Raw genomic sequence first — 12072 nt, 5'->3', positions numbered from 1 at the left:
TCAATCTTTCGGGCCTGGGCCCTTCATCAAAATACAATCAAGAGAGGGCACAGAGAAAAATGGGGGGGGGGGGGGGGGGGGCGGCGGCAGCACCAGAGGAGGGCGGCAGCTGGAAGGGGCGGTCAGAGAGGGAGAAGGAAGGAGGCGAGCAGAGGAGGAGGCTAAAGAGAGGTAGACAGAGTCAAAGCGAGAACAGGCAAGAGTTGGATACAGGTGAGAGGGTAGAAGAAAAAAAAAAGCTGAGAAGTGATGGGTGAGCAGGTAGTTCTCTGATAGGAGAGGGATGGATGGTAAGCTAGAGGAAAGGAAAGAGGGTAGGAAATAAATTGATGTTAATACCATCTTGTGTTGTTCCTCCAATTTGCGAGTTGCCTCGGTTTAGCAGTGCATGAGGTCATAGTGTGGGAAAGGTGTGTGGAATTAAAATGGTTGGCTATGGGGAGGTCCTTGCTACTGCAGCAGACTGAAGGTGCTTAATATAACAATCTTCCAGTTGTTTCCAATCTCACTGACATAGAAGAGGCTGCATTGGAAGCACCGAATGCAGTAAATGACCCTTGCAGATTCATTGCGTGAAGACTGCAGGGACTTCTCTGTTACTTTACACATGTACTATGATTTAGTGAATGAAACAGAAATATAACTAGTGTTTACAATATTATTAAGCAGTTAACAAAAATGATGACAATGGTCCTAAATTCTCATGAAAATAGTTTTTAAACTTGCTTATTAACTAAGATGATGTAGGCATACTTCAATATGCTTTGAATATTTCATCAAATGCACAGATTTACCATATCTTCATGCATATAATGCAAACATTATATGTGTATTTTACAAACTAGGTACCCCCCCCACCCCGTACGCTATATGCGTGCGCTATGAGAATATTATTACATGGTGAAAGAACACCCACAATTAATAGTTGGTGTGGTAAAGCTGAACCAACAATTTATAGTGGGCGTGGTAATATAATAGCAGCATTGAAAGAACGTGCACAATTGATAGTGGCTGTGGGAAAGATGCGCCAGCAAATTTGTAGCAAGATGAGAATATTATACGAGAATAAAGAATGGGCACAATTTAAACCAGGTGTGGAAAATTTTGATCTTGGGAATAGCTCTTAGTACTGAATGCCATGGCATTCCTATAAATATGACATTCTGACTAGGGAATTGCACCTTATCATGTTTAATTGCTCAGACCCATCCTTGAAGGAGGAGATTAACATATCAAGTGCCTCTGATTTGAGACAACATTAGAATTAAAATCCTGTTTAACCCTGATGCCAGTCTTCAATCTATTTAATTAATTCCTCTCCAAAGTTTGTTAATATATCGCAGCAGGATATCATCTATATAATGGGCAATTGACATCTCTGTGGGAAGTTGATTGGGTGTTCATTGTGGGAGATTAATTGTGGCATATCCTGGAATGTGCTTTGTCTCATGCCACAATTAAATGCAAATTGTTATTTGCCAGTCATGATATTACACCCACATTATATGCATGTGTGCATTATATGAAAATACTTTTACACAATTTATGATTATCTGCGTGTTATATGCAAGTGCGCGTTATACGAGTGAAAATATGGTAAACAAGTTTGGGATAAACCACACTACCATAAACTATTCTAAAAAATCTTTCCCAATTATGTTAAAATGTCAATCACAATTATTAGAAATAGTAAGTTAGTGAAGATGCAATGAATTAAATAAAGCTGGTAATATGCCAAGGAAATAACTTAAAGCTCATTGCAGTTATAGCAATACAATCTTTTTTTTAATAGCAATAATGTTAATATATAGCTAATGAGGAGACGTGTAGCTTGTAGAATTTTAAGGTTTCACATCAGCTAAACAACTGCAATGCACAGGGACAATGTTATGACAGATGCATGTCTAAATATTTTCCGTAGAAGTTGTTAAATTATATAACTGTATAAAGTCAAATAAATGCAACTAAAAACAAACCATATTAATAAGAACCCTGGTAAATACCTGTAGCTGTTCCACCACCTCTTTATGAGCTTTTTCCATATTGTTCATTTTTGTTCGAAGATTAGATTCCTGGTATTGAAAATCTGCTTTCAACTCGGTCAACTTTAAAGAATAAAAAGAAATGAAGTTCAGAAAAACATGTTTTTTCAGGGAAATAAAAACCTAGGATTTTACTTTGCAGTAAATTGTTTTCCCACCTTCCTTCTTTTATGAAATCAACTGGTACCCATGCATATTCTTCATGAAAAGGAGCACTAGTAATCTTCTGATTACATGTCATTTTATTATCAATACATTTTCAATGCTTGCTATTTATGCATCAACATGTTAAGTGACAAAAGACAAGTCAATTCAGCAGATGCTACTGATTTTCTGTTCGAGGAATACATCGAGCACATGTAACATCCTACAGTTGCTCGAGGAAATGGCAATTAATTCAAATTGGGATAGGCTTCTATTGAACCTGCAATTTTCTGATATGCATCTCCTTTAGCTACATTGCAAAATTTTATTTAATCGGGGCAGCACGCTTTTTGTGACACTATTACAATACCTGCAACCCAGGTTTGAATCCGGTACTGCCTGTTAGCATTCTGTACATTCTCCCAGTGTTTGGGTGGGTTTCCACCGGGTGCACCGGCTTGTTTTCACCAGGCACACCAGTTTCCTCCCATCCTTCAAAACGTACAGTATAGTTATTTAATTTGGATGTAAATGGGCAGCACAGGTTTAAGTAACCAGAATAAGCTTCTATCATGTTGCAAATATTTACTAGTTCATATATTTCAAAAAATACCTTTTTATCTCTTTCCAAGATTGTCTGTTCTTTCTGCTGCAGAAGCCTTTTCAGAGACATCACCTCTTCTTTTAACTGATTGATTATAACAAAATTGTCTGTCCCACCAGAGTCCATTGATTGAGTCAATGAGCTACTAGCAAAACAAAATAATAATTTAACATAAAATCAAATCAATAATTTGCAAACATCTTTGCTCACTTTATTTTTGCATTAACAGCTGAGCTAAGTTTTTTTTTAAAAACATGCTTGATTGAGTTGAGTTCAATTGCCATATTTCACATAATGTAATTGAGCCACTGCTTCAAAGCATAGCTAGATAATTTGACCCAAAATCCCCTCACTACTTATGAGTCAGATGTGACTATAACTTAGTCCATTCACTGCACTTAAAAATCCTGACCGAGTTTGACAAGCCAGACACTACTACATATAGCTCTGCTCAGCATTCATCAGCACATGAGGAGGATCACATCAACCAGACCAAGAAGACATTAATGATTTCCCTTTGTTTTATGGGGAATTGACACAGAATGAATTGGTGATGGTTCTCTTTGTTGTCTTTTATAGATGGAGAATGGATGTTCTCCATCTATAACCCTAAAAAAACTTGCACATTTAAGAAATACCACAGATTTCCATGTCAATCATCTAGGAGGAGATAAGAATATGAAAGATTTAATACTTTGTATTAAATTGCTCGTACTATATGCAAATAATTATATGGATCACGTAAACCATTTCCCCACATCACCAGCAAGACACCATTCCCAAGTCCTAGACTAGTCCTGATCCTTCCTCCTCGCACCATGGCATAGTGAGGGATTGGTTTTGTAGGCAAGTGCGCCATTAGAAATTGATCATAAGGATAGAGGTGCAGAAGTCGTCCATTTGGCTCATCATCCATGCCACCATTCCTTAATGAGGTGATCTATTCTCCCACTCAGTCCCATTCCCCTATTTTTCCCCATTGATACTGTGACTATTCAAAGACTCATCAATTTCTGCCTTAAACACACCCAACTGCTCTTTGTCTCCACAGCCGCGTTAGTAGCAAATTCCATAGGTTCACCATTTTCTGGCTAAAGAAATTACTCAGCATTGGTTTTAAATGGGCACCCTTCAATTCTGAAGCTTTGCCCTCTTGCCCTAGACTCACCTACCATGGAAAACAACTTTGCCACAATTACTCTGTCCAGGCCTTTCAACATTCGAAATGAGGCACCCCCCCCCATTCTTCTGAACTCCATGAAGTACAGACTAAGAGCCGATGAATGTTCACCATATGTTAATCCTTTCATTCCAAGAATCATTCTTATGAATTTTCTCTGAGCTTTCTTCCATGTCAGAATATCCTTTTTTAAATAAGGAGCTCAAAACTGGACCCTGTATTCCAAGTGAGGCTTCACTAGTGCTTTATAAACCCTCAACATCACATCCCTGTTCTTGTATCCTATTCATCTAGATACGATAGCCAACATTTCATTTGCCTTCTTTACCACCGCCTCAAGTTATAAGTTAACATTTAGCCCCAAAACCAATTCCTATGAAACATCACTGGCAACCGGTAGTAAACCAAAATCAGATCCCTTTTTCTCTCTCGTTTCTTGTCAATCAACCAATGCTCTTCCTTTGCCATGGGCTCTCACCTTTAACAGCCTCATGTGCAGCACCTTGTCTAAGGCCTTTTGAAGGTCCAAATATACAACATCTACTGCATCTCCTTTGTCTAGCCAGCTTGAAGTTTCCTCATAATTATAGATTTGTCAGGCAAGATTTTTCCTTCAGTAATCCACGCTGACTTTGGCCTATCTTGTCATGCACCTCCGGGTACTTCGTAACCTTATCCTTGACAATCAACTCCAAAATCTTCCCAACTACTGATGTTAGGCTAACCATCTTGGCAATCAGCAAGCCAAGTTAAAGTGAAAAGAAAGGTATTTCAAGAATTATTGCAGTATCCTGATGTATTAAACAATCTGGCCCACAGAGTTGAAGCTCCGAGAGATGCACACATCAAAGCCTGATTGTGTTGTTACTCTTCCACATCAGTTCTTCACTGTTAACAATAACCAGGGCAACAGTTTTCAAATTAGATCCAGTGCAATTCGATTTTCTACCATCAGTTAATTTCAAAGGCAATGTTTTAGAAACAAGTAGTTTCACCCAACCCTTCTTCGAGACTGGCTACACCTTGAAAGTAAATTCTATTATTTTAAAAATATTTTATTTAAGATTTAAGAAAATACAGAATATAGGACTCAATAACAATAATACAATGAATATAAAATGATAGAAAAAACAATAAGATCTGAAAAAAAAGAGTCCCTCTTCTCCAAGCACCCCCTCCTCAGATTCGAAAGAAAAGGGGACCAACAGCAGGGAATAGAGGGAGATAAAAAGAAAGGAAGTAGAAAATAAAAACCAACAGAAGCAAAGTTTGACACCTCAGAGTCACATCATTTTAAAAGTATTAGATTTCTAATACACAAATATTAAAATAAATTATACAATCTGGGCATTTAAGTAATCTAAATAAGGTTGCCAATTTTCAATGAACACTCTATATCTATTCCTAAGACTATAAGTAAACTTCTCAAGGGGAAGACAGCTTTGCACTTCCACGTTCCAACGATCAATGTGAAGCAGGGAACTGGATTTCCACATTACTGTTATTACATTTCCTGGCTATTGACAACACAATTTTAATAAATGTAAATTTACTCCTGGAGAAGTTAACTTTTATAACTGCCAAATTCCCCAGAAGAAAGTAATTTCAATTAATTGCATTTTTTGGCAGCAACAAGGCACTAAAATAAATCCTTTAAGAAAAACAAAAAAAAACCTGCTGCTAGAATAAATAAAAATTAGGGTTGAATTCTCACTCAATAACGAGCTTTGAAAGATTTTCAAAGGAACTCGGTGTTGACTTCAAAAGGTAAATACAATTAAAAATATACCATAAAGTAATTTTGCATAATTTAAGATTGACATGAAAGTCTTCATGGAGTCGTTGACAAAACGTTAGTGGACTCTTATGACCAACATTCACTCTCTGGGCACTGAAAGAGCACCACCAAAAGACCAATGATTTTCAATGTGGAGCAATCTGTGCTACCAACCTACAAAGGCAAGGGTCTTCAACTCTTTCGCTGTGAAATTGACAACAACATTGGTGCTTCCTCTTTTACCCAAGATGAGCTTGTGAACTTTATCAACTTTGCTGCCAACTTCCACCCTGTGCTCAAATTCACTTGCTTCATCTCCAGTAACTCTCTCTCCTTTTTTGATTTTTCTTTCTCTATTTCAGGAGATAAACTATATACAGTCATCTATAAACCCACTGACTCCCACCTACCTTGACTATACCTCTTCCCACCCTGTAGCCTGCAAGGATTCCTTTCCTTTCCCTCAATTCCTTCATTTTTGCCACATCTAGGATGAGGCTTTCCATTCCAGGACATCAGAGATATGGTCATTCTTTAGAAAACATAGTTTTTTCTCTACTGCAATAACTCACCCTTTACCCATATCTCCTCTATTTTCCCCACCCATAAGCCCTGGCCCCTTCCCCATCACTACAACAAGAACAGGGCTCCCTTGTCTTCATCTATCATCTTGATTCAGATTTATTGTCAGAGTACAATAAATTGGAGCAGGATGGTTAGCACAACACAGTTAACAGTACCAGCGATTGGGATTCAAATCCCGTGCTGCCTGTAAGGTCTTTGTATGTTCTCCTCATGTCTGCATAGGTTTCCTCCGGGTGCTCAGTTTCCTCCCATCTTTCAAAATGCTGTTGGTCAATTGGGTGTAATTGGGTGACACGGGCTAATAGGCTGTTACTGTGCTGCAAATGTAAATTAAAATTATGTACACAAGATCACATACAATCCAGAGATTGAGAAAGAACAATAAATTGCAAAAGTAAGTCTTTAAATAAGTCTTTGATTGAGTTTGTTGTCGACTCTGATGGTGGAGAGGAGGCAGGTGTTCCTAAACCGGATGGTGTGAATTGTGTGCCACCTATACTTCTTGATGGTAGCAGCGAGAACAGAGCATGCACCTGGATCTTTGATGATTGGTGCTATTCTCTAACAGTAGCATTCCCTGTAGATATTTTCGATGGTGGGGAGGGTTTAACCTGTGATGTCCTGGGTGGTGTCCACTACATTTTGCAGGGTTTAATTGGTGTCCTCATATCAGACCACGATGGAGCTGGTCAGCACATTTTCAGGGTTTCTGATGTTATAACAAACCTCTGCAAACTCCTGAGGAAGTAGAGGCGCTGACGTGCTTTCTTCATGATGCCATTTGTGTGCTGGGTCGAGAAAAGATTTTCTGAGATAGTGAATCAGAAGAACTTAAATTTGCTCATTCTCTCCACCTCCAATACCCCATTGATCACTGGATCATACATCTTTGGTTTTCCCTTCTTGAAGTCAGCAATCACCTCCTTGGTTTTGGTGACATTGAGTGCCAAGTTGTTGGAGCATCATTCAGCCAAGTTTTCATTCTCCCTCCTGTATGTTGACTCATTGCCCCTTTTATACAACCCACTACCATGGTATCATCAACGAATTTACAGATGATATTGTTGTACTAAGCCACACAATCATAGGTATACAGCGAGTAGAGCAGGGGGCTAAGAATGTAGCCCTTTGGTGCTCCGGTACAGATGGAGATGTCCTTACCATTCCTCATTGATTGTGGTCTGGAGGTGATGATATCCAGGATCTATTACATAGTAGGGTTTTGAGTCCCAGGCCTTGGAGTTTGCTGATCAATTTTAAAGGAACGATGGTGTTAAAAGCTGAACTGTAGTCAATAAAGAGTATCCTGATGTCTGCAATTTATTGCCCTTACAATGTGATCCCATCACCAGACACATCTTCCCCTCCCATTTCCACAGGGATCACTCACTCTGCAACTCCCTTGTCCACTCATCTCTATCAATTAATCTCTCCCTGATACACTCCCCTGTGACTGCAAGTGATACGCTTGCAGCTCCTTTACCACACCTCAAGGCCCCAAGTAGCCCTTCCAGATGAAGCAACAATCCACCTGTGAATCTATAGGTAGGGGTCAGCTAATATATCATTTTTTTTTTACTAATGTGGCCTTCTCTACATAGGGGAGATTAGGGATTACTTTATTGAACATATGTGCTTTGTTCATTGAACAGCAAGGACCTCCCAGTGGTCAACGACTTAAATTTTCTAACCCACTGCCACGTTGGTCTGTCTGTCTGCTGCCTCACATACGGCCATATTGGAGGAACAACACCTTGTATTTCATCTCAGCAGTCTCCAACCAGACCACATCAATATTAACCTCCAATTTCCCCTCGGTCCCTCACTTTACCCCATACTCTTTTCCTCCAGCTACGTACTCCCTTCCCTCCCTTCCATCCATCAGAGCCATCTTTCTCAGCCCTTTGCCCCTCCGCCCATTGCCTCCAAGCTCCTTTCTCTTCAATCCCCTCCCACCTGTTTCCATCCATCACCCACCAGCCTGTGTTCTTCCACCTTCTTACTCAGATGTTTGCCCGATTTTCAGCACAGCTAAAGAACTCAGGCCTGAAATGTTTACTGGCTTTTGCTTTCCACAGATCCTGCATTACTTGCTGGGTTTTTCCAGCACTTTTATGTTCTGCACTATTCCCAACATCAGTAGTTTTGATTAATCTTCTGTTATTAGCATCTCGGTTAGGATCCTCAGACTTGTTACTTTTATGCCAAGATCTATGGGTTATATTTCTATCTGATTTACCTAATCAAAAAGGTTCCAAAATTGAAAAGCTTTTGAATGTAATTTTTTCAGCTAGGAACTTCACCACCTGTCCTCATCACATCTGATTTCATTTGATGAATGCTTTTAGAACACCACTACCTGTCGATATAGTGCCCAATTTCATTTAATCGATGCTTAGAACGACATCACCTATCAATATAGTGTCCAATTTCATTTGATTGATGTTCTTAGAACACCAGCACCTGTCCACATCATGTCTGATTTCATTTGACTAAAGCTCTTAGAACACCAGCACCTATTCACATCGTGCCCAATTTCATGTGTGATGTTCTTAGAACAACGCCACCTGTCCATATAGTGTCCAATTTCATGTGAGTTATGTTCTTAGAACGTCACCTGCCCATATAGTGTCCAATTTCATGTGAGTGATGTTCTTAGAACAATGCCACCTGTCCATATAGTGTCTAATTTCATTTGAATGTTGTTCTTAGAACGTCACCTGTCCATATAGTGTCCAATTTCATGTGAGTGATGTTCTTAGAACAACGCCACCTGTCCATATAGTGTCCAATTTCATTTGAATGTTGTTCTTAGAACAATGCCACCTGTCCATATAGTGTCCAATTTCATGTGAGTGATGTTCTTAGAACGCCACTTGTCCATATAGTGTCCAATTTCATTTGAATGTTGTTCTTAGAACAATGCCACCTGTCCATATAGTGTCCAATTTCATGTGAGTGATGTTCTTAGAACAACGCCACCTGTCCATATAGTGTCCAATTTCATTTGAATGTTGTTCTTAGAACAATGCCACCTGTCCATATAGTGTCCAATTTCATGTGAGTGATGTTCTTAGAACAACGCCACCTGTCCATATAGTGTCCAATTTCATTTGAATGTTGTTCTTAGAACAATGCCACCTGTCCATATAGTGTCCAATTTCATGTGAGTGATGTTCTTAGAACAATGCCACCTGTCCATATAATGTCCAATTTCATTTGACTAATGCTTTTAGAAGATCGGCACCTGTCCATATCATGTGATTTCATTTGATTGATCTTCTTAGAATGACGCCAGCTGTCCACGTCATGTCTGATTTCATTTGATTGATGCTATTAGAACTTCAAGTGATCATGTCCAGTAGAATCCCCATTATCTGGAATTCAATCAATTGGAAACTCAAACAATGAGAAAAAACAATTTGAGGAAATAAAAAAATCAGATGCACAAGACTGAACGGATGTACTCCACGGTGTGTTTGCGGGGGCGGGGGAAGAGTCCTTGAGACTTTGTTCAGGGTGGCACAGTTAGCTTAGCAGCTAAAGCAACATTATTACAGTGCCAGTGACTGGGGTTCGAATTTTGTAAGTCACAGGAATTACCTGATTAAAGTGAATATTACATAATTAAAGACAATAATACTGATTTTTTTTCTCCCAATTACTCTTTTGTCTTTTAAAAGTGTATTCCAAATGTTACTCTCAGTCAACTGAAAAATTTGTTATCTGACATCCGCTATCCTTGTAGGGACTGGATCATGGGGATTCTACTGCAATTTCTGTTTTCATATGACTGATGCTATTAGAAGAATTTCAGTCTTTCTTTTCACAAAATCTATTCATGTTTTTGACTATGTCAAATTACCCTTTCTGGCCTCACACACACTTTAAACAGTTTCCCATACTTGGATATTAACCTAAATGCAGTCCCCACCAATCGTCATTTATCTTGGAGGAATTTGCAGTCTCCATGTATCGCTGGATTGAAATAAAGCTGACATCCAATATCTTACTCTACTGTTTATAGGAATACCCTCTGATCATTTTGGATTCAGCAAAATGAAAGAAATTTCATTCCTTAAGTGTAGAACTTTAAAATTTCATGAAGTGGTTTATAAAGGAAAAGATGACATTGTTCAAGGTCACTGGACATACAAGCTTGTCTAGGTATTGAGACATTTGAAATAGACTATATTACCCATTTTGTTATTCTATATAAATTGGTTTCATCCCAAAGTTTGTTATCATCAAACAAATTTTTGCAGATGCAACAATTTTCCCATTTCATTTATTTATTCCTCATTGCATGTGCTGTTTCAAGGTCTTTGTCTAAAAAAATGATGAGAGCGGAGGAAGATCCAGTTGATAGAGACTTACCCAGTGCTTCGGAAATAGTTTTGAAAGAGCAGGGTAATTGTGAGAGTAATGATTTATCTTTGTCAAGCAAAGAGTTAATTCAGCAACACAAAACAGATAGAGATCTTGTTGACTTAAAGGACAAAGCAGTAAATGAACAGAAGATTAAAGAAATGGCTTGTTGATATTACTTGAAGAGTGAATGGTTGATGAAAAAATGAAGACCTCTTAATATTCCTGCTAATGAATATCTGATACATCAGGTGGTTGTTCCTTGAAATTACCAGAATGAAATTTTAAATCGAGCCCACAGTACACCTTTGGTGGCAATCTTGTTGTAAAGAAAACCATGAATAATATTTTGAGACAATTTTTATGGCCTAGTTTGAGGAAGGATGTTGTAAATTGGTGCCAGACATGTCACTTTTGTCAGGTTGTGGGGAAACCTAACCAAGGTTCTCCAGTAGCTTCATTGCAACCTATTCCTGTTGTTGGGGAACATTTCACTAGAGTTATTGTGGATTGTGTAGGTCCCCTCCCTAAAACAAAGTCTGGGAATCAGTACTTATTAACAATTATGTTTACAGCGTCGAGATTTCCAGAGGCTCTACCATTAAGGAATATTAAAGCCAAAACAGTGGTAAAGGCTCCAGAAAGATTTTTCACAGTTTGTGGATTACCTAAAGAGATCCAGAGAGATCACGGATCAAACTTTATTTCCGGGTAGTTTCAGTAGTTGATTTAAGAGTTGGAAATAAAACAAATCACTTCATCTGAGTACTATTCTGAATCTTGGAGCTTTGGAAAAATTTCATTCTTCTCTTAAAAATATGATGAGGATTTATTGTTTGGAGAATGGAAAAAGATTAGGATGAAGGTATTCATTGATTATTATTTGCAGCAAGGGAGGCTGTGCAGGATTCATTATGCTTCAGCCCTTTTGAAATTGTGTTTGGACATTAATGTTGATAAAAGAACAGTGAGTTAATGAGGATGTGCAGTTGAACTTGCTGGACTATGTTTCTAAATTTAAAGATATGTTACAAAGAGTGTGGACTTTGGCTCAAGAGAATTTGGAAATGGCTCAGGGTAAAATAAAGCATTTATTTGACAGGAAAGCTAAAGAGAGGAATATTAGGACAGGAAGTAAAGTTTTGAATTTGTTTCCAACAAGACAATCCTTTGAGAGCCAAATTTTCTTGACTATGCAGTTCAATCAAAACTAAATGATGTTAACTATGTTGTTAACACTCCAGATCAAAGGTATAAAACTCAAGTTTGTCATACAAATATGTTGAAACCTTATTACGAAGATAAGGTCAGTGGAGAACAATCTCAATCAGAGGTGAAGTATTAGTTATTGACAGGGTTTAGGAAGTTATGG

The 12072-nt window shown here is 38.3% G+C and overlaps 1 protein-coding gene across 4 annotated transcripts in view; it reads right to left on the bottom strand.

Moving 5' to 3' along the window:
- Positions 1 to 12072, bottom strand: part of fam76b (family with sequence similarity 76 member B) — a 40412-nt gene that overhangs the window by 4200 nt on the left and 24140 nt on the right. For 2 of the 4 annotated variants that reach the window (XM_069890788.1, XM_069890790.1), the window contains exons 8-9: positions 2800 to 2932; positions 2004 to 2105 (exon numbers count right to left, since the gene is read on the bottom strand). In XM_069890788.1, coding sequence (XP_069746889.1) covers positions 2004 to 2105; positions 2800 to 2932 — 235 coding nt within the window. Of the gene's footprint in view, positions 1 to 2003; positions 2106 to 2799; positions 2936 to 12072 lie in introns of all 4 variants that reach the window. The other 2 variants (XM_069890789.1, XM_069890786.1) reach the window with 1 other exon arrangement.

The sequence above is a fragment of the Narcine bancroftii genome, chromosome 7 (genome assembly GCF_036971445.1).
Source record: "Narcine bancroftii isolate sNarBan1 chromosome 7, sNarBan1.hap1, whole genome shotgun sequence".
NCBI lineage: Eukaryota > Metazoa > Chordata > Chondrichthyes > Torpediniformes > Narcinidae > Narcine > Narcine bancroftii.
This window is presented reverse-complemented; position numbering and strand designations above follow the sequence as displayed.